This window comes from Onychostruthus taczanowskii, unplaced genomic scaffold, assembly GCF_017590055.1.
Source record: "Onychostruthus taczanowskii isolate IOZ18803 unplaced genomic scaffold, ASM1759005v1 scaffold20, whole genome shotgun sequence".
Classification (NCBI taxonomy): Eukaryota; Metazoa; Chordata; class Aves; order Passeriformes; family Passeridae; genus Onychostruthus; species Onychostruthus taczanowskii.
Genome location: NW_024499240.1, coordinates 15,013,476 through 15,037,007, shown reverse-complemented (window position 1 = coordinate 15,037,007; position 23,532 = coordinate 15,013,476). Strand labels below are relative to the sequence as shown.

Sequence of the window (23,532 nt, the reverse complement as noted above, 5' to 3'; positions counted from 1 at the left end):
TTCTGTACTGATGTTTACTGATGGCAGGAAGCCAAATCACATGAATTTGTGCAAAAATGTCAGTATAACTGATAAAAGTTATTTAGGATAGCTATTCCATTTAAGACAACTCACTGCTGCATCATTTTACCTAATCAAATCTTACTTCAGCTTAAAAGACCCTGAAGCTTGCTGCCCTCTTTTAAAAGAAAAACTGAAATAATTAAAATTTTCATTGATTAAGGAGAAAATAAAATAAAGATATAAGTTGTCTCATTACAATAAATAAGACCATTCAGGTGCCTCAAGTTAGGTTCTAAGCTACTCTCCTGAAAGGGAGACTTAAATTACCAAATATTTACTTTCCATGTTCATTACATTCAAACACAAAAAATAAACTGCCTGTAAAATAGATAAATTCCATACTGCAGAGGTTTCCTAGGAAACCAGGAAAGGCTCAAAGAAACAGAGAACAGCTGGAGGAAAAAAAAAAAAAAGCCAACCCCAAGAACTAAGTGTTCCATAGCCTCATTTTAAAAACCATGAGAATTATATCACTAACATTAAAGCATTGCCTTTCACACCGCTTGGCTCTGGCACTCTTCATAAGGGCAAACATGCACAGCCTAAAGAGATCAAGATTTAGCTCTTCTCTCCCCATCATCTCACCTTGCTCTTCTCTCCAAAAAAACAAACCAAACCAAGAAGTGTGTTTTTGCTAAAATGTGGTAAAGCTGTAGAGTGTTGGTGTGTACACTGAAAAGGACAGCCAGCCCCAGAGAGGTGCCTACTGAAACCTTACAGCAAGCAGGTGATTCACTAGCCAGAGATTTCTTTGCTGAGGAGCCAGATTCCACTTCTGAAACCAGCCAGCTATTCAACATGAAAATCCATGCCATTCCAGAAATGTATTATTAGCACAATGACTCAGTATGTATATTACAGTAGTACCCTAAGGCTTCGTTTGATATCAAGGATGCTTTGTGCTCTGCACTGCACAAAATCATAGGAAGGCCCTTTACAGTGAAAATATAAAATCAAAGCATGCTAAAGTTATTCAAGCTTACTGTCCAGGTTTAGATGGAATTTTCTATCATAACAGGAAGAAAAAAAAAAAAAAAAGGGAAAAGGGTAACTTAACTAACCTCATTCCTATTTTTCTAAGTTCACAAATTCATAGGAAGGCCTATATATTTTCACTTTACAGTGAAAATATAAAATCAAAGCATGCTAAAGTTATTCAAGCTTACTGTCCAGGTTTAGATGGAATTTTCTATCATAGCAGGAAGAAAAAAAAAAAAAGGGTAAAGGATAACTTAACTAACCTCATTCCTAATTTTCGAAGTAGGCTCCCAGCACTCTGCCAGACACTGCTATAACTCCAATATTCAGTGTGGTGACAGCAGCCATACTGTCATGTTGGCTCTTCCTTCCCCACATGGCTCCATTTTCCGTGTTCTGCTTTGCTTGTCACCAGGCTCAATGCCTCTGACATCAGGTTCTTCCCTTCCTTTGTTGCCGCCAAAGAGTGTTCCAGTCCTTTCTGCCTCTTGCCAAAGCAAGCACTAAACATCTGGAAATCATCCTCCATGACTTTCACCAGTGAGGTGCATCTGCCTTGCACTGTAGTTCCCATACAGAAGACACCACAGTCACATATATACGTAAAATGCCCTACAAAAATCTAACACACTATATATTAAACCACCTCAATCTTTACCATGCAGTAAGTTACAAACATGTTATTTTCTTCAAAGATGTGAGCATATATACTGGGGATCTTCACAGACCACAACACTCCTGATTCCAGAGAGTTCTAAAGTACAGATATTTACTCTTAGAATTGCGTTCTCTTCCTCACATATGAAATCTTTTTAGTATTAGAAACCAACAGGTTTTCAATGCATGCATTATGCGTGCTGGTTTGGGAATTTTAAGGGTAAAAGAAGTCACTCCAATGGAAAATTAATACAGAGGAAAAGAGATACCACTTTTTGCCTGTGCCTCTGAAGGAGTGGAAAATGCAAGCTATTTCCACCCTTTTCCACAGCCCAAAGTCACAACAGGACAATGACCCCTCGGTTGTATGCTCGGAGCTGGGGACTCCTCGAGAGGTCCGAGCCCCATCACACTCCCAACCCCCTTCTGAAAGTTCCTGCCTCTTGCTTCTCTTCCTCTTCTATTCTCAGAACTTTGGACATGCTGAGGATTATTCAGAAGAATTTAAGGAAGCCTCCAGGAGCCTTTGAGAAGTGAGATAACCCAGCTACTCAATGGTATCTTTCCTACTAAGGGGCTCATCACTGATATAAGCAAGAAAGCCAAAAAGAGATCATACTTGGTTAAAAAAACCCAAAACTTTATTAGGTTATTGATTATATCACTTGTCAACAATAATTCATAATCTGGATGAAATAAATTCAGGGTAACTTGATTATTCTGAAATAGCATAGATGGTTTAAAGATGACTAAATCATTCTCAGCATTTGGAAAATGAGACACTCCAGCTGAAGGAAAAAACTCCTACTTTGAAGTAGACAGAAAATAAGTCATAAATAACTGTCATAGGATAGCAATCACTTTGGCAATTCAGCACATTTTTATTAGATCTGAAGATCTGACAAAACCTTGTAAAGAAAGTATATGTGAAAAGCTGAGTGTAAAACAGCTTCTGTTCGCTGCTTCTGCTTTAATTTTTTCCTTAAATATTTTTTCTTGATCTGCTGGGATGTTTATTCTGACAGGAGACATGAGATTTCAGACTAGAAAGTGATTTAATATAAAGCTTGTCTATGATTTCTTGAAAGAGAGAGACCTGCTTTAAACAAAATGCTCCCTCAGCATAACTTCTGAGTACCTATGATAATACAGCTGGCCCAAGACAGTTCTCCTCAAATGAGGAACAGTTTCCTTCTGGCTTGTAGCTGGATTTTCATTATCATTTTAATGTGAAGCAATAATCTTGGAGCATCTGGGCCAGGACAAACTCACAAATTGGCAGAAGGCAGGTTTAGATTAGATACTAGAAAGAAATTCTCTCCTGTGGGTTCGATGAAGCCCTGGAACAGGCTGCTAAGAGAAGCTGTGCCTGCCCCATCCATGGAAGTGTCCAAGGCCAGGTTCGATGGGGCTGGGAGCAAGCTGGTGTAATGGAAAATGTCCCCACTCATGGCAGGGGGTGAAATGGGATGGGCTTCAAGGTCCCTTCCAACCCGAACAGTTCTGTGATGACTCTTCTTTTATCTCCCTCAATCTCTTCCTACCCTACACTGCCATTATGCCCATAATCCTGAACTTCAGGTGGTCAGCTTGCTGAAGGATGCTGGCAAGCACTTAACGAGCAAAGAATATTTGGAGAAGATACTGTATGGACCTTCTCTGCCAGACATCTACTGCTCAGCAGGGAGCAGACCCCAGGGACACAGTTTACTCTTCTGTTCGTACTCTAAATGAGTTCATGTCCAAAGCTCTGAATTCCTGCCAGCAGTATCAGAGTCGCTGTTTGTGTTTCTATTCAGCCACATTATCCAAAGAACAAGGGCACAAAGATTCAAATTAATTCTTTAGTCCTCCCATGCTACTGCTGCACAGTCCAAAGGCTATAAATGAAAAGTAGTGAAGACACAAATCACCATGAAAGCTTTTCAGTATGTAAACAACTTCATTATATCAGTCTCCCAGCTATACTGCTCATACAGAGCAGCAGAAAAATGCAAATTCTCCAAAGCTCCAAACAAGTTTCAGCTGGCAGCAGATGGCCAAGGAACAACCTCAGGACAGCTCTCCAAAGACAAGACCTATCTTCAGCCACAGATACAAACAGAATCCCGAGGGTCTGCATGAATAGAAGCTCCCTGAACAGGGAGCATCCCACCACTGGCTCTCTGACAATCATTCTTAGTCTTCATGCTTATATAACACATGACCTTTCTGCAGCAAATGTGGGTGGGATAGTGGAATAATGGAATTGTTTCTCACTGCAAGAATAAAAGGCAGCACAGCAGGCTATGAAAAATGTATGTTGCTTACTAAGAAGAGATAATTGTAAGCAACGGTTTGGATATTTTAATTACTACAGCATCAAGGCTTTATCATCATTCAAAGCTTCCAGCACATTATTGTTTTCATAATTATAAATCAAATTGTAAAATAACCATTTATATTAAAATAATTGTGTTACTTCCTATAGTCAGTACCACTGGTTTATCCTTTCTTGTAGTTCAGGAACAGCACTAACTTTTCAAACTCCTCTAAATTTAAGCTAGGAAAAGCACAGAATCACAGAACAATCCATGATCAAAAAACAGTATCTAGAGAAACGGTATTATTTCTACATACACAATGCACTGATTACATAAAAGACATAAATAATACATCATGCCACCCCCTGGGGTATCTCTGTTCCTCTAAGTGTTACATGACTGTCATAGATAAGAGCCATTTTTCTCCAGCTTGAAAGTACCTGATTTCCCATTTTATACAATGGAAAGAAATACATTTTCTTCATTAAACTTGGAATTAATGCATCCTACTTTCCAGCTCAAATCATACCTGACCCTCTGCACGTGACAGCCTCACCAGGGCATTCAAGGACAGTTGAACAAGGTGGGTCTGTTGCAGCTTGAGATTTCAGGCAGTGCAACAATCCTTCCTCGTGCTCTGAAAGTTCAAACTCCAAGAAGCCTTTGTCAAAAACTGAAATTCCAAGTTAATCTGATTAATTTATTCATTTTACATTAAAAGATGCTTGGGTTTGCCTTGTTGGTTATATAAAGAATGGGGGGTTTGTCTACACAATAAACCGAAGTGCAAGTCCAGTCTCTCTTCCCTGACCCAACTGAGAATCCACTGGATTAACACTTTGATTTATTCTTTCTAAGAATAATTTCTGAGAAAATTCTATCAGGACTCTACACACAAAAATGTGCAGGGTCACAATGATAAACATAAGTGAAACAGTGCACATATAAGGATAGATCACATGCCTCCAGCTGGAATTTCGACTATTTTTTATTACTTTGTTATTTCTTGGCACTGAGTTTGTTGCCTTCCTCTGTATATGGAAAAATAGTTGTATACAGGCCATGAACATCTGCTCAGTTTTTTTAAAGGATTATATTGTTGCATGAAGATCTGCCCTTGCAGTTCCTGCTTCCCTGCACATACACACAAGAATCTGTGTTTCTTTTCTGAAAAAACACCAAAAACCAAGTTAAGTGGTCAGTTGACCACATTTAATTCTAACCACAGAAAAATTGTAACTTACAGTGTACCCAAATAGTAAACATAACTTCAACACCAGAGTTGTTCCTAAGCAGGGATTCCTAGGAGCATTTATCATCAGTCAAGGGATTTGGTAGATTATTTTTTTCTGAAAATTTCTAAAGCGTTAGCAAGTTAAAAAAGACATATTTTTAACAATTTACATTTAACTATTGTTAAATAGGACCAATCCTGTATGTTTTGCATGAGCAAATCAAGCTGATAGAATGTTTTCACACTGAAACAAACTGCAAGGATGAAAAGACCTCACCAAGAAATAAAGACTGAGCATGTTAAAACATGAGTCATGAAATGACCATTCAGTTTCTATGGCAATAATCCATATTTGTAAATATCAGGAAGGAAAAATGCCTGCACTAACAAACACAGCATGCAATTATTCTTCAATCACAATGTATTTTCCTAAAAAACTACAAGTTAATGTAGATAGTTCAACATGACCCTCAATTTTATGTATTCCATAATTTTGAGCAAAGTTTTGCTCAGGCTGAACAGAAGAAGTCCCCTCGAGGAGTCTTCTTGTAGAAATTTCTGTGTAGAGTATCTTTCCCACACTTTTACAGTCAGGAAAATCAACCCCAAATTTTCTAATTCAATTAGTTAGTCCCCACAGAATTATGATTCCCGTTTGTTTAGAGTTATATTAATTCCTATTTTTTAATTATTTACTATACTTAAACCCCCAAACACATGTGCAGGTTTTCTCACTAAGAAAGCAGAGGTACAGACATAAGAAAGCAGAAGTATGGACATAATCTGGGGATCTGGAACTTTTGGGGGGAAAAATGAATCAATATAGCATAATCAGGGGATTATCATTTACATTTACATACATAACCAGGTACAGCCAGCATGGGTTTATGAAAAGCAGGTCTTGCTTGACCAACCTGATCTTCTTTTATGACAAGGTGGCTCACTTACGGGATGAGGAAAAGGCTGGGATGTTGTCTACCTGGAACTTAGTAAAGCTTTGGTCACTGTTTTCCATGGCATTCTTCTGGAGAAATTGGCTGCTCATGGCTTGGATGGGTGCACTCTCCACTGGGTAAAAAACTGCCTGGATGGCCAAGCCCTAAGACTGGTGGTGAATGGAGTTAAATCCAGTTGGTATCTGATCACCAGTGGTGTTCCCCAGAGCTCAGTACAAGGCCCAGTTCTGTTCAGTATCTTTGCCAATGATCTGCACGAGGGGATCACAGCAAGTTCACAGCCAGCACCAAGCTGAGCTGGAGTATCAATATACTGAAGCAGTGCTGTGCAAACAGTTGGGTTCAATGATCTTAAGGGTCTTTTCCAACCTAAATAATTCTGTAATTCTAAGTTCTATTGGATCCTCACTAAAATTGTGACAATTGTAAAAACAGGGCTGCTTTTCCTCTTTCATATAGAATCATACAGTGTCATTCTCCTTAGGAGCTGTGAGGACTCTTTACACAGATGAAAGACCCATAAAATCCAAAGTATTTGGCACAAATACTCAATAATTCTTTCACTTTCTCATAGCTACAGACGACTTTCACTTGTCACCTTATTCCCAACACTTGTCCCATTATGGGGACTGTGCAATGTAACAAGGTCTTATCTCCCTAAAGATAGTATCAGTGAGAAGATAATGGACACAGCTAATAGCCCCCATTGCAGCAGCTGAACTGTTTTTGTCTCCAAAGTCAGTCAACTCTCCTGTCTCCTTTGCATGGTTTCCAGACAAAATGAAAGACCTTGAGAATTCAAAAAAGGCAAAGAGGATTATTAATCTAAACAGAAAAATGACCATTTATTGTTTTTCCTTGTTCACAAATTAGATATTTTTAAATCAGCATCAGGGCTCACACTGATCTCAGCTGAAGGAGAGTTGACACCACAAGAGGTGGACAGGAAATTATTACAAAGGTACATTGCAAAAACTTATGACAACCGAAGGCAAGTATAGGATTGAAGAGAAAACACACTAAAGGTGTATTTCTAATTTGTTTTTAAAAACCTGTTACACTCCCAAGGGGACAAGAAAGGATCCCAGAAGCACATCCTGCTTCTACTAGTAGTTCCATCTATCCCAAGCCCTAGGAAAGGAGGAAAGATCATAGAGTTGTGTGGAAAACCCCGTACCAAAAGTTCAGAGTTTTCAGGTATTCAGTGGTTAAACAGCACAAAATTTCAGTCACCTCCCGGGCACTTTCTGATCCTGTTGCATTTCTGAACTAGACCAGGTTCCTACAAAGAAATTAAAACCAGGATCTTCCAGTCCTTCTAGGATTTTGCAGCTCTGACCTTATTGATAAATAACTTTTAAACAGTCCGTCTCAAAATGACCAATTTTGCTGTAATAGGTTTGGAAGTGTCTGGTTTTCACATTTTTACATACATTTTAAGGACGTGCGCCATGGAGCACTACTAGCCAAGTGCTCTTGAGCAGAACAGATCAATCTGGAAGGGTTTCAAGAGAAAAAAAAATTAATAAAGAAACTGGCATTATTTAAAAGCACAGGAATGGTAAGTGACAAAAAGTTAAGCAGTATGTTTAATTTGAAGAAGTATCATAGATCTTTCACTAAGATATTTTAACCACTTTATATGCTTTATTATATTCAATTTATCTATCAATACCAATCCCCCTTATGATAAATTCCGTAACATACTACCACAAAAGCTATTTCTGCCACTGTGTCTAAAGTTGACAAGCAGCATTCAATCCTTATTTTTTCTAGGATTGTCATGAAAAATGGCTGGTACAACTGGTTTACATCCCTTCTGAAAGTTGGATAGATTTTCTAATCTACACTTCCTGAAGTGCCCTTCTTGCTTCCCAGATACCTCTAATATTTGCTTATCTGGTAGTGCCTATATTCAAGTAGTACATAAGTGAAGGAGAAATAAAGCAGCTCTACAGACAAATTCACTTGCAGTAAAATACAATGTTGACTGATGTTAGACCTCTACACAAATATCAAACCCAAGACAAACTAAGGGTAAAACCTGTCCACTCTTCAGCATTTGTAGGCTTCAGTCAGGAACTAAATGAAAGGTGAAATCCCTTTCTTATGCAATTAAACCAGACCAATGTGTAGAATGCACCCTACTTCTATCTTCACCAACCCTCACATCACACTAAAATAGGTTTGGATTTGGTTTCCTTTTAATATAATGAACATTGGAAAAAGGTCTGTATAGTAGACAAAAGACATTAATTCTCAAACAGGAAGATGAGTAAGTGATGTAAGTGTAAACAGATGTCACTAATTTATTACAACATATTTTGCCCTCTGATTTACCACGTACCTCTCAGTTGCCTCAGCCAGCAGCACATGGGAAATACATCCCAGAACTTGTTGCTACACTACTGGCTTATACCATCATTTCCATAATTCCAACAATCTAGTAAATGACATGTAATAACTCCACAGAAAACTCATATAAATTTTGATTTTTTTTTAAATAGGCAAAAAGCTATAATTTTTATTAAATGGACACCAAAAATGAAGTCAGTATTTTCACAAGTGTTTTGTTCGGTATTACATGTAACTGAAAAATGCATAATACGTGCCTCCCTTTATGGCAAGTATATGAATTACACTCACAAATTTATATAAAGCGCCCCCTCTATGGGACTTCTTACACACTGTGCACGGGCAGGACAGTCTCATTTTGCTTTGTAGAACAAAAGTTTCAGAAATATTGCACTGGTTTATTCATCAGGCTTTGACTCCTCCTCACTTATGCAATCCAGCGTATTACCAGAGAAGTTCCGTTACAAGAAAAAGTAGGCTCTTAAAAATACACGATAAAGTAAGTGCAAACTGCATTGTAGGGTACATCCTACAATGTGCTGGAATGCCCTACAAAGCGACTTTGTAGGGCATAATTTCGAAAAGAAGCCAGTGTTACATATAAGAAGCTAGGAAGTACGCTCCGGAGTACAATAGCTCCAGACTATCCCACAGCCAGCCTGCTCACATTTCAGGAAATCAACACAGATCACCACATCCATCCCGACTGATGAAAGAGACCAGTCACTACTCCTGACCATCAGTGTCTCTCTGGCAGGCATTGAAATGATACTAAACACGAAGGGCTACCAAGCAGCCGCCGTCAGTGCAGGTCGGGGGGTGAGGCTCGCAGCTCGCCAGCGCTCCTGCCCGCTCGGAGCTTGCCCCGCGCCGCCAGCCCCCGGCCGAGGGGAGGCTCTGTGCCATCCTCGGCGTCAGGCAGCCCCTCCGCAAGAGCCTGGGGGAAAACGAGCCGGAGAAGGAAAGAAAGGAAAATGAAAAGGAGGAGGGGGGAGGGGTGGAAAAAAAGGGGAGAATCCACGTTTCTGCATTTCTCTAAAACAAAGAATGTGAGAAAGCCGATGTAGTTCAGCGCAAACGACTCCACCCTGCGAGGCTTCGGTGTTTACTCTCCCAGCTCGCTTGCCCAGCTGTCCTCCAGCCGCGTCCCAAGCCCTTTCTTTTGTTGGGAACTTCCCAGCGGCCGCAGCCCCGCCGGGACGGGGGGCTCAGCCCGAGCGCCCCGCGGCAGCACTTGGCCTTTGACCGCCCCTCCCGCTCTGTGCCCGCAGCGAGCGCGGCAAACCTCGGTCTTCCGCTCAAAAACCCAAAGCGCAAAGCCCTCTCTGCCTCCTTCTCAATATGTGAAAGCAATGCTCTCGTATCCTAGGTTTTCCACTCCACTTACTAGCCAAATCACACAATAAACACACTGCATGCAAAGAGGGGGGATTATGGTAATTGTTTTAGAGGTAGAGAGAAACTCACCACCTTCATACTCTTCCACTTCTTGCGCTTTTATGGTTACAAATCGGCCTAATAAAGCAGCGAGGATGAAAAAAGTTCTCGTTTGTACCAAGACTGCCATCATGCCTAGATATTAGACATGTATCCTCCCTGGGCAGCAAAAAGTGCAGAATCGTAAGGTTATTTTAGCACCATGAAGCCAGCTGAGGAGTCGTTCTGCCTTTCCGCATCAGTTCCAGGACAAAGTCTGCGAGCCCTCTTTTCAGCACCAGCTCCAGCGCAGTCTGCAAACACTCCTTTCAGGGGATGCAGCTTTAAATAGGAAGAATGCTGCCTCCACTTTCTTCCTGCCCCTTTTCAGCTCGTTCAGGCTCCTAACCATCCACTCCCTGCCAAGCAACAGTCTGATTGATGGTAAATAACCGAATCAGAGCTGGCTTCACTCTTCCTTGAACTTTTCTCTTTACGAGCACACTTGCGGGATACTTTCCTGCTGCTGTGCAGCGCATGTGCTTTTCCAGGATCCTTTAGTAAGCAAGCAAAAGCAGAGTTTTAAGAAGCTGTCAGGAAGAGAAAGCTCTGCCTTTACCACACCCAGCGCACGCTTCCTGGAAATGGAGGGTATAGCCCCATTTGGAGCCGATTCCCTTATTAGGAACTCGGTCGCTTCCAGCGCGCCAGAGGAGGATTTCCTCCTCTCCCCTGATAACTGCCCCCTGCCTCGCTGTGTTATCAAACGGGACTCCAGTCCCTGCAGAGAGGCTCACAGAGCTAAAATAAGGCAGCTTGCTTCAGGAACTTGCAAATAAGCCCCCTTCACTCAAAGGGAAATAATCATTCTCAAATGAATTCTTTTGCTGAATAATCTTTCCTCAAATGCCTACCTGCTCTATATTTACTGTCCTACCAGCTGGGAAGACTGTTGGAAATCACCGGAAGATGCTCTACACTTTTAATACCAGAATGCCCGTTCAAACTAACCAAATACCTGCTTTTCTCCAGGGCTCTCTGCCCCTGTTCCCTGACAAGCCTACCTAAGCCCCAGCCTAGTATTTAGCCCTTAACAATGTGCCTTAATTAGCATTCTAGCGTGAGCACTAAGCAAATCTCTCTTTTGTGGATCACTTGCAACTGGGAGTAGAATGTTAAATTTCTTTCTTCCCACAGTGTTTATGGTCTGCTGAAAGGAAGCTCAGTCACTAATCCCCTCATTAGCTAAGAATGGGGTCATCTATACCTGCTGCAGGGAAATACAGATTCATCTGCAGGAAGGTTTTCTGTGTTCAGCTATTTCAGCTGGAGAACAATCCTATTTGAAGTAAATATCTTCACCTGGATTCGTACAGATTGGGAACTCCCTGACTAATCACAGGATGATTTACCCCCTCAGTGATGCAGAATCCTAAAGCCTATGAAGTTTTCTTCTGTCTCTTCAAAGGACCAGAATGCCCAGAAGAAGAAAGGTAACCCAGAAAATGGCACAGCACTGCAATGCTACATCAAACCTACTCAAACAGCAAAACCAGATGACCATAAAAATACACTGAAAGAGAACAACATCAAAGTTCCCTGCTCTCTTGCACCAAGCTGTCTTGACACTTTTTTTTTTTTTTTTCCTGAGGTATTCAAAGATACCTTCTGTGATTTCACTCCTAGGACAGATTCCTACAGTGATATCTATAGGTTCCCCTTCATATCTAATTCTGCTTTGGTCCCACCAACAAGTTATGACACATAACTAAAACAGATGAACAACAGAATAGAAAAGGATACACATTGAATCCATCCCCTTATGCCTTCTTATAAATACTTCCTTTTATCATGGTTCTGCATTTAGAGATGGTTTCAGTTTTATTACAAGCATCATATGGAATCATTAAGTCTATAATTTTTCATTTAAACAAATTCACTTCCAGGTCTAAGCTATTTGATAGCATTCCATTGGACATGAGTGAGAGAAAATCTTCAGGTAGCGCCACTGTGAGTAGAGTCAGACCAAGTAATTAAGAGTGGGCAGATAAATAATTCCAAGTATGCTCAGTGTCACTTCTCCCTTCTTCCTCTCAATAGGGGAGAAGCCAACATTGCATAGAATAATATTGTATATTTATACAGCAACTTGTCTCCAAGGTTTTTTTACTTTTTCCATAGATTTTAGAATTCTGTAAGAACAGAGGAATGTGGAATTTCACAAATTAGCCCAAGGTCATGGATTCACTAGTAAAGCCTTTTTTGGAGCTCATTTTTCTTCTGTGCCAAGGAAAACTTACACAAGAAGAAAATTCTTTGGGAGGAGAATCCTGGGCCCCAACTCCTGGAGCAGATTCTTCCCCAATCCACCTTCATTGTTACACATCCAGCTTGCAGTAGATAACCATACCTAATTTAGTAGACAGAGACACTGCAGAAGCCGTAGGACTGAATCCTCTTTGTCTAGTCCATCTCAGTAGAGAAATAAATGTGGAAAAGCAGGAAACAAAACCAGGCTCTTTCCACCAGCAGGAGACACTTTGAATTCAGGATTGCCTCAGCTACCAATTTGTGGCTGATTACTTACAGGAGATGAAAAAGTGATATGACATGATTAAAAAAATCACTTTCTAATAGAATCACAGAATAGTTATGGTTGTAAAGAACATTTACAGGTCATCTAGTCCAAGCCTCCTGCAACAAGGAGGGACATCTTCAAATAGACCAGACTTCTCAGAGCTCTGTCCAGCCTGACATTGGAGGTTTCCAGATGTGGGGCATCCACCACCTCTCTGGGACTCCTTTTCCAGTATTTCATCAATCTCATCATAAAATTCTTCTTTATACCTAGTCTGAATCTACATTCTTTTTGTTTAAAGCCATTACTCCTTGTCCAATTGCAACAGGCCCTGCCAAAATGGGTGTCCCCACCTTTCTGACAGAACCCCTTCAGGTATTGGCAGGATACTATAAGGTCTCCCCAGAGCCTTTTCCAGGTTGAACAACCCCAACTCCTCCAGCCTGTCTTCACAGGAGAGGTGTTTCATGCTTCACATCAGAGCAGCCTTCATGTTTTAAGAATATTTATTTTACAGGAAGGGAAACAACATCACAAGAGCAAATCTTCACACAGAAGCAGTGTGTACTCAGTGATAAGCTCTAAAAAGTCTCGGTGAAATGAGAGCTCCCCAAAGCTAGGACACTCCTAGAAATGTCAAGACACGATACTCTGAAAAAAACATATAACTAAATACTCCCTATTATCCTGTTTGCTGCTATTACCTACTTTTAGCCAGTAAGTCAGTACTGTAAGTTATCTGACCTAAAAGTCACATGTAAAAATCAAAATTACTCAAAAGTCAAAGCACGTTGTGAGTGATAGATGGGGCTAGGGAATACTCTTATGTAATTGTGAGGATGCAGAAATACATTAAAATATAATTCACACACCTAAACCTTTCAAAATCTGAAAGTCAGGTCAGAAAAACCCAATTAGCAGCTTCAGATGCATCTGAGCATGCATACATATGAGCAATTAAAATTCAATATCCATGAGGGTCTCTCCAGTGTAGTTTAATAGCCTCTCACACCTTTCATACTGTTACAAACAGTGTGACAGTGCTCCTGTTCTAAACTAGTCTGTGCCAAGCTGATAGAAAGTATCTTTACATAAATGTGTGAGCCATCTGCTACATATGAGAACCTGCACCAGTGTTTTAGATCAATATGAAATCCGTGGATTCATGGAAACTGGGAATAAACTCTAGCTGAATTCAAAGGCTATCTGCTCAAAGTCAAGCAAGATTTTCAAAAGCAGTGCGGTTTCACCAAAGGGAGCTCACGCCAATGTGAGAGTTGCCATCAAGTTTTATGTAGGCAGTTAAACCCACAGTAAGTGCTGTTTGAAATTTCCACCTTGTATAACTTCTTCGATCACACACTTAGCTTAAAAAAAAAAGCAGGAAATTTCCACACCATATATTTAACTTGCAAAAATATAGTCCACATAAAATGCTTGTCCTTTCTTGGAATTACCATTAAAATGAACATGACTGAAATAATATATGAGAGGAAAATAGTTCTACCTTTGAAGTGTGTTCACTTTGCACTTTTAAGACCATTGCTGCATGAGGAATCACTTTCTCCATTTTATACAGGTCTTTCACATAGTAAAAGGAGAGAAAATTCTATTTAAAATGAGAAAATGTAATAGGAAACTACAGAAAAGGACAAGAATGAAAACAGAGGGATATTACACTACTTTTCAATCATATTTTAAATGGACTAGATTCTAAAATGTACAGCCTCAAAATCGTAATCTTCCTGCAGATAAATACACCCAAAAAAACTAATATCAGCTAGAGATTTAAACAATGCTAAATCAGTAACACTGCTGCCTAGTTGCAGAAGAATATTCCCATCAACCTTTGTGTTGGAAAGTTTAATAAATTAAGTCCTAACAGAGGAAAGATATCTTTCTTGGATATATTTCTTTGCTGTGGTGTTTCAGTTTCTCTTTAATTTTGGGACATAGGATGATAATTTGCTTTAAAACTGCTAGTGGGGAGTCTTGGGTTATGTCAGTCACCATAAATAGGCTTTTGCTATGAGGAACTACAAACCCAGTAAGTTCAATAAGTTATTGGCATTGGCAGCCTTTCCTTTAGAATGTCTCAATTAAATTAAACTCAACATTAGTCTAAGCAAAAAAAGTCAAGGAATTAATTAGGGAAGTAATTAGGGAAAGTCTTGCATGAAGTCCTCTGAAAATTATACTTATTCTTTACCTAGAACAGGAAAAACAGCATCATTATTTTATTCTTTATTACAAATTCATTGTCAAGCTGGCTTTTGTCTGCCTAAGAACTTAAACTGATTAAGTGTGAACATAAAAGGATCACAGCAAGCTACCCACTTAAGTGGCAAGGGTATGTGCTAATCTGTAATTCAAATGGGTCCCAGCTGATGGCCTTCACTGTTTTTCCTAATATTTAATTAATTTACCTGATGACCCTGAGATAGCTTATTCTGTTCTTTTTCACTGACTGAAAGTCCCTGCAAAAGGAGTAAAATACCTATCCAACAAGCATATTCATAAGTCCAATAATTTTTCTGACCTAGGGAATCACTTAAACCAATGGGACTGTAAAGAAAGAATTTGGCCAAAAGTTTATTTTTAACCCTATTCTCTTGTGGGCATAGGCTTGTTGTAAGATGCTGAGGCTCAGGATTACTTAATCACCACCATTAAACTTTATCCACAGTTTTAAAATAGTATTATTTAATTTTCATTCTTCCATTTTAAAATTCATGTCCAAGACTATGCAGAACTATTTTGTCTTAACATAGATTTCAGACCACTGAACTGTGCTTTAATATGCTCAGTGCAGCCCCAAGCACAAAATGAGCTCTTTGGTAACTTGTCATGTCCTAGTATAACACATGTCTTCAAGAAAAAAAACACTGTATCTGTCTTTGAGAGTTTAAATTGTGTAAACTAAGGACATGATTAAAATCTTATGTGTTGATTTCATCCATGGTTGTTCAAGTTTTATATCTGTTGCTGTTTATTTAAACAGGTGTGAATTTTAATTTAAAATTTAAATTACTGCAAGTTTCACATACTCAGAAATATTACAGAATTTATTCTCACAATGTAAGAAGCATCAATGACCCACTGAAAGAATAGGAAGATTATGTGGAGCTCAATTAAACTCATTGCCCATGCTCCTATCTAAAGTCCCATGCAGATAGAACCCTACAGTCACCAGCATTTACATGCTAGATGTAAACCTAAGAGTGTGTGTCCTCAACTATCAAAAGCAAAACAGTCATATTAGCACAGCATGCTTCCTGGGCCTGTGTTCAGCTCTCCTGTCTTTATAATTTTTCCAGTCTGGCCAAGAAAAGAGCCCATGGTTTCCATTTTGGTCTCATGGACTAACATCCCAGTGGCCACTACCAGGCTGGCCATTAGTAAATCACCCTTTGGGAATTTACTAGTATGTATAGCAAATACCCCAGCCAATTGTTTTCCCTATCATTACACTTTTATTTTTAAAGCATTGATGTTCAGCCTTAGAATTGAATTGTAGAACACCTGAAGCTGATGGAGTCATCAGCTGAAACCTGGGGAACAAAACATTAAAGTTTTAGCAACATTCTTACCAACCATAACATGAGCAAGAAGTTCAGAATGCAGTCCTACAAACCACATTGCTCCCAAGTTACATCTGATTTCCTAGCAAAATAAAAATAGTCACAAGCCTGTACACACTACATGCCAATTAACAGAGCTACAGTCCTACAGATGTGACTGGAGAATGGCTAAAGCAGTTCCAGAAGGGACTTTAGAATCACTGAGCCAGTCACAGAACACATATGTTAAAATTAATCTTAGAGAAAAGTACATACATAATGCTCCAAGGAAAATTAGTTATGGATCAAGCTCTATAGACAAAGTTTCCAAGTTAGATAAACCCCAAGGTAACCAAAGGCACTGGAACGTGTGTGAGCTCAAGCTGAGACTTTGTCAGCAATTGCTCTGGGCCTGAGCCTGCTGCCTGCAGGGAGCTACGGGGGAGCCACGCTGGGTGGCCTGCAGAAGGGAGTGTCCTGAGCAGATGGGGAACTGTGCAAGCCAAAAGTGGAGACAGGTCCAAGGAGGGTCTTCCCTCACAGGGAAAAGGCCACTCAAATAGGGAATATATTTTCCCCCCTAAAACCCCACATTTATTACTACATCCATATGAAACAAAGTGCCTGTGACTTTACACACATTATAAAGTAGGACTGAAGGGATCCATTTACACAGGATATTGTTTCCCATGTAAAAAAAAACCTTAGCAGATGTTTTGTGAATGTTCAGTATCTATAGACACATTTGGACAACATTCTCAGGCACATGATGGGATTCTTGGGGTGTGCTGTGCTTGGCCATGAGTTGGACTCGATGATTATGATGGGTCCTTTCCAACTCAACATATTCTATGATATAATGCCCTATATTAAATTTACTTTTTCAGAAAAAGCCCAATTTTAAACATGTTGGTTTTTGTCCTGGATACCTGAAGTGCCTTTGATTCCACTTACTTGCCATTTAAAAGTGGGAAAGGCCTCAGCCACATTGACAAAAGGAACTTAGCTTGCTCAGCGTCTTGCTGGAATTGCTCAGCTTTCAATAAGGTAACCTTCTTAAAATACATTATTCAATCTTTTTAATTAGTAAGAAGTAACAGATTTAATAATTTTGGGGCAGGCATTTTTGACACCACTCAAAGCAGCAGACACAGGGGTGAAAGATTGCCCCTGTTGAAGTTAGCAAAAATGTTTCAGCTGCTGAATTAATGTATTCTCTTGCCATGGAAGCTTCCACCCCTTTTTTACCCATCCTTTCATAACTCTGTTAATACATAAATTTTAATCTTCTTTAAAGGATTGGAATAGTCGAGATGATCCTTTTAGATTCTTTTGAGCACTATTTTTCTTCTGGCAAGAAAATGTAATTTATAGAAAGGCTATCTTTTTTCTTAAAGTGACTCCTCTTCTATAAAATAGGATCTACATCTATCAGGTGGTAAGATCTGATAAAGGGAAAACTAGGGCATTTATAAAACCCAATTTAAAAGCAATTTAAAAAATCATGAAAAATAAAACTGGTCATATTTTTCGTATTTTCCATGTTGACGTGGACATTCCCTATTTCTTTGTTTTAAGCAGACAGGGAAAAACTGTGCCAACATGGACAAAATTATGGATAATTAATAAATGAAAGGGAAATAGCAACAGCAGTGGAAGGCTGTAATAGATGAAAAGGAGGAAAAAAGGAGTCAGAATTTGTGTAGGTCAGGGATATAAGATTTGAATTTATGCATCAGATTCACACAAAGCTGAAACAAGAAAAAATTCTGTAACAGAGTTATAGTTCTAGCACTGGGGGTGTTGGTGTCACTACTAGAACTATAAGCCCAGGACATTAAATAAATGTCAGTACAGCTGTGTCTAGGTTCAATTAGAGAATGCAAAAGAGGTTTATTCTGCCTGCTTTACTTTTCCATTTCCTTTCCATGCTGTCTTCTTTCCAATATTTTTTAGCTTTTATGAGCCTTATTGCACTAAGATTCTGTGAATGCATGTGTGGAAAACATTTTGGACTGCCTTTAAACATTAAGTGGTAATTGAAAACATGGTTTACTCAGAAACAATTCATCAAGTTTGCATTTAATTTTTGCTGTGAAAAAAATGTGCAAACTGAGCCCTTTTAGAAAACTTTTTAAAATTTTTATTTCAGTGCAGAGCTCTTTATGAGATAGGCTTATTTTCAAAGTTATGACCCATCACCAAGTGGATTTTCATCTGGTTAATGGGCTGAAGCAGATTGTAGAAGAGAACATCTACTCTCCATACTCACTGATATGCTTTATTTTGCCTCGACTGATTGCTTTCATGATGTAGTTCAGGAAATCAGCCTCTTACTCTTATTACTTTTTAAAGATTGATAGCTTAGATGAGCCTCAGTCATTTTAGAAAATAGTTATTAAAACTTAAAGATGGTTGTACATTTCCACAATAGCATAACTTACTTGTTTCTCAAAAATCCCCCTACCCTAAGATCCTCATGGCAGGCAAAAACTTCTATGCAAAAACTTCTTATACCTCTTGTTATGTTATTTCTGGCAGCAGCTGAAATGCTTAAACCTGATGGCCCTGCAGCACATGGACACAACCTCACCTTGTAACCCTGGATCCAGCGATGGGGTGGTTTGAAATGTACCCAGAGATAGGTAAGAGCCACAGCAGGTAACTGGACTGCTCCTTTTCCCCTCAGTTAATACCTGTTTGCTTTCTGGAAAAGATTGAGGGTTCTTGTTAGAAATCAAGGATTTGCATAAATTATTCATATTCAGGTACTTTAAAAGTACCAGACCATGTCAAATATACTCTCCTTCAAATCTGCTGGGACATTAAATTACACCCACATTACCTCAGAAGGCAAATCAAATCTGACCACTGCTACACAGAGCAAAGCCCACACAAACTGAGCCACGTGTGAAAAAGCCCTGCACAAAATGTGGGCAAACCCCAGAGATCTCTCTCACCATGCTTATTTCCATCAGTTAAAGTGCTTTTCATATGGGTCCCTAACCAAACCCAGGCCGGTGGGAAACTACCCATGTAGAAAATCACCCATGCAGTGCAGCCCCCACTCACTGAGCATCCCACTGCTCAGGGACACAGCCCTGGCACTGCAGGGCACTCTTCACATGGGCAGTAGGAAGACAGATTTGTAATATTCTCTGTCCACTTCATTCCATGTCCACTATTTTATATTTCTAATTGTCACATGTATTCAAAATCTATTGGACTAGGCTTTTTTTTTTTTTAACTTAATCCAAGCAGAAGCACATCCATAAAACTAAGTATAGGTATGATTAATTGCAACTTTTATTTCTTGTAATCAGGCTGGTTGATTATTGATATCTCATATTGCGTTATCATTTTGATCATGATATTCCTGCCAATCATTCAGGGTACTTTCAGAAGGATTGTTTGGCTTTGTGACCATTATATTGTCTCTAAAATACACTCCCAATCACATCTTTAGGAAGAAGAGAGACCTGAATAGGAAGTACTTGATGTTCCACGGACTTTAGGATACTGGAAATTAAATGTTTGATTGTAATTGGCTATTTTTATCCTTATACTTAAACATCTCATACACTAGGTAGAAAACATAGATGAAAATGCTCATTCAATTTCTTCTGTGTACTTCCAACGTTCAGAAATGCACTAACTCTCCTATGAAGAGCAAAGTTTAAATTGCATGAAGGATAATTTCAAGAAGGATAAAATATGTGGTTTAGTGTTAAAAGTTCTTATTCTTTGCAGCTAGAATGCAAGTTTTAACTATCTGCTATTATCAATTCATATAACATTTTTTATTATAACTGACAAAGGTTGCAATAGAAAATGTCTCTTCATATACAATTTTAATGAAACAAAGAATTTTCAGATTTTTCCATCTGTGTCTTGGAACTCTTTTTCGAATTACACCTAAGAATAAGAGACTTGTGTGAAATTCTAGCCCTACTCTTCTAAGAATACAGGAAAAGTTTTAATAGAAAATCTTGACCTAATTTATTTACATTCAGGAAGCCTGTGACAATGTCCCTCTGAAGAGAAAGCAAACACATGTCAGAGGTAAAGTCCTGTCAGGAACTTGGCAATGATCCCAGTCTTACCTGCAAGACACCCTCAGGAATTGCCAAAAATCTCACAAGCCCCTCTGAAGCCACAGGGCTCCATGCAGATGTTAAGGATATAGCAAACTCTTAAAAAGTCATCAGCATTTAGTCAAATATCCCTAGGGCTTAGACAGTCTTCAGGACCCAGTTTATTTAATATATCTTCTCTTTTTGTTTTTTTTAGTCTTTTTTAATACTTAGATTGAGGCTTGTACACCAGCCCTTCTGAATAATCTTGTGAGGTTTCTAATGTGTAGAAAATAGAAAGGGGGGGGAAGTTACTCCTAACCTCTCCTCAGTGCCACAGATCTTTTAAAATACTATTTATTCCCATGAAGGGCAATTTTTAGGACCCTGAAAAATCACTCAAATTGTAGAATAATGCCATTTCCAGTGGTGGGGAGATCAATAGACCACAAAGAGCTCATTGCACTACAGCTTCAGGATCAGTACTAGAAGAAACTCAGCCCACTGACCTGCTAAAGCATGTTCTGGAATAGGATTTCCACCAAAGGAAAGCAAAGAAAATCAACTTGCCTGACACCAGCATAATAACAAAATACAGATTCTGGCAGAAGAACCCAACAAAGTAGTCGGAGCCTTTTACACTCTCTGTGGATATCAATTTTGTTATGACAATCTTGCAATAGCTATTTGAATATTTGCTGCTAGACCTATAACAAGGAATTTTAAAAGCCCACAATTTTGTATATAGGCTCCAACAGACCATCAGAAGACCAAGCTGAACCTAACACTCACATAGACTAGAGGAAGTACTTAGTTAGAGTGGTACACAGACAAATATTTTCTTTGGCAGAGAACAGGTCTCTATAAACAGGAACATGGTCGAATCATGCACTTTTTGCAGGAACTAAAGTATTCAAACTCCAAAAAAAAGTCACTACCCAAAGTTATATAGGAAGGAAAAGAGCAGCTAAATAATCATAGTGTTATTCCTTTATTTTCATGAAGCTGGATCCTTTTCAACAGCATACCCCCTTCAGTGCTATTGTAAGATTTTAAAACTCTGTATGTTGTGCCCAAAGAACTATTAGATTCTACAATAGTAGATGCTTCAGTAAATCCTTCAATTCATCTAAAGGCTGTTTGAAATTGTTTATTTTCAAGCTTTATTTAGTGTCACAATTACACAGTCATGATTCAAATCAGCTCTAAATGCCCTGAACGCAGAGGTCAGCCAATGTCAGAAAACTCAAAGCCAAATGCAGTTTTTATAATGATGGTGAGAAATTAGTCAAAGAAACTGCAGAAACCATTATTTTAAGTGCTATTGAAACTTAACTCTCTGATATTTACCAGCCTTCATGGAAATTCTCCATTATCAATAAGAAGGATATACCAAAAGTAGTTCTGTCTTTTGTTCACTCACATTTACACAGGGGCTACTGGGAGGCTCTAATCCTGTAGCTTGGCTTGTCTAAAATACTCCTCTCTAAACATATATGTGCCCAATACTTATCCTGACAAGAGTGCTCTAAAGGTTTTGTTCCTGTTTTTATTCAAAAGTGAATCTATCCATATTATTGAGGACAGACGAAACTGAAGTTTGATCTGCTTCTTTAGCAAACATTCATGATCTACACCAGGCCTATGGAACTTAGTCCTTCTCCAAGTTATCTCTGTTGGTCCTGAAATTCTACAAATTTACCTATTTCCTCCATCTCTGAAAGAAGATTTATGTCTAAGGCACTTTATTAGTTTGTGATTTAACAAACTAGTAAACAATTCATGTAAACAATTCATGTAAATATTACTTTTTCACATTTGAACTGATGAATGTGGAATTTCTGCGAAACGACCCCTCTAAGGATGTAATGTTACATTCAATTTTATAATTAAATGTATTTTATATACCCAAATTATATACCCAAACTTAACGAGTAATTACAGAACTTGTTTGGGGAAATCAGGTGAAATCAGCACAGTCCTTCATCTATGCAATCCCCTGTTTCCCATTGTAGAAATGAGGAAGGGTTTCAATGGCTAACTGGAGATAAATATTTTTGTAAGAAAGCCAGGCATGAAAATTCAGTCACTAGTACTCAAACAAAAAATTAAATACTTTGAAATCGCAAGGTCATCCATGCACCTGTGTAAGTCTCATTAAACTTAACTGACATTTTATACATTTGTTGAGAGCAAAACACTCTCCTACAGCTGCAGATCTTTTGAATGACTCCTCATTTTCATGGCTTTTATGACTGTAGGTCAGATTATAATTTAAAATTGCAAAAGCCATAGTATGTTTCAACAGACTAATCAACTTTTTTGGCTTTGGCTTTGTGTTAGCTTAGTCTTAGCTCTGGGAGCTGGATCTGGGGCAGCTGTGGCTCACAGCGGTGCAGCTCCTCCCATTGTCCCCGCACGGCCAGGGGACAGCAAGGGACTCAGCCTGGCAGCCCGACACATGCCAGTCCAAAGGAGAGCACATCCAAGTGACTCGGCCTCCTGTTCTCCGAGCTTTCCCACTCCTCAGAAAGAGACCTGGGCATGAGGAGAGCTGCTGGTGTCTGCTCCCAGTGATGAAATTCCAGAAGGGCTCATGCAGCAGCTCTGGGGATTGGACACAATTCATCCCTTGTTTGGCGGGGTCCTGTTTCCACAGGACCCATTTCCACCTCTCGCTAGGGTTCCAAATACATCCCTTTAAATTGCTATGAAAGCTGCTAGGGCTTTAAAAGCAGATCAGGGCTAGGGCAGAGCCAAACAGAGAACCAAAACTGTTTCAAACCAGCTCAAAAGCCGAAAACCAAAAACTGCTCCAGAGACAGTTCTGTGCAAGCTTCATGCAAGTGCCCAACTGAGGACATTCAAAGGCCTGCAAATTCCAAGAAACACAATTCTGGCCAATTAAGAGAGCTGAAAAACATGAAATAAATCATCTGACTTTAAAATCCCATCTTCTTCAAGCAGCAGACATGCCTGAGATTTCCCCTTTCCATCAGATGGCCAAGCATGCTCCCACCAGGCTATCCCTCAGCAGCTGGCTCTCTCCTTTACACAGCCCTGCTTCATCTGAGTCCCTAACCAAAAGTCTGACTCACTTCACAGTGCTGTCCCAAAAGATATTTTTATTTCCCAGCTTTGTAATTCTCTCTCAGATGTTAATCTATTTGCTCCTCCCTCCTCCTCCCACATAAGAACTTTAAAGTCTTTTTTTCCCAGCCAGGCTAATAAAATAATAAAGCAAGCAAAGAGATTGTGAGCTAAAGCATTTTGGAACCAAAGAATTTATAATGTATCAAAAATTAACTTCCTCTGTATTTCTGTAGCAATGCACTGTTAAAAGTGGGGTTTTTTTGGTC

The 23,532-nt window shown here is 39.2% G+C and overlaps 1 protein-coding gene across 2 annotated transcripts in view; it reads right to left on the bottom strand.

The window, feature by feature from the left end:
* COL5A2 (collagen type V alpha 2 chain) overlaps positions 1-10,602 on the bottom strand; it is a 98,048-nt gene extending 87,446 nt beyond the window's left edge. The window contains exon 1 of one of the 2 annotated variants that reach the window (XM_041403455.1): positions 10,014-10,602. In XM_041403455.1, the coding sequence (XP_041259389.1) occupies positions 10,014-10,116 (103 nt within the window). In that variant the 5' untranslated portion in view covers positions 10,117-10,602. The remainder of the gene's footprint in view (positions 1-10,013) is intronic. The other variant, XM_041403456.1, reaches the window with a different exon arrangement.
* Positions 10,603-23,532: the final 12,930 nt, after the last annotated feature.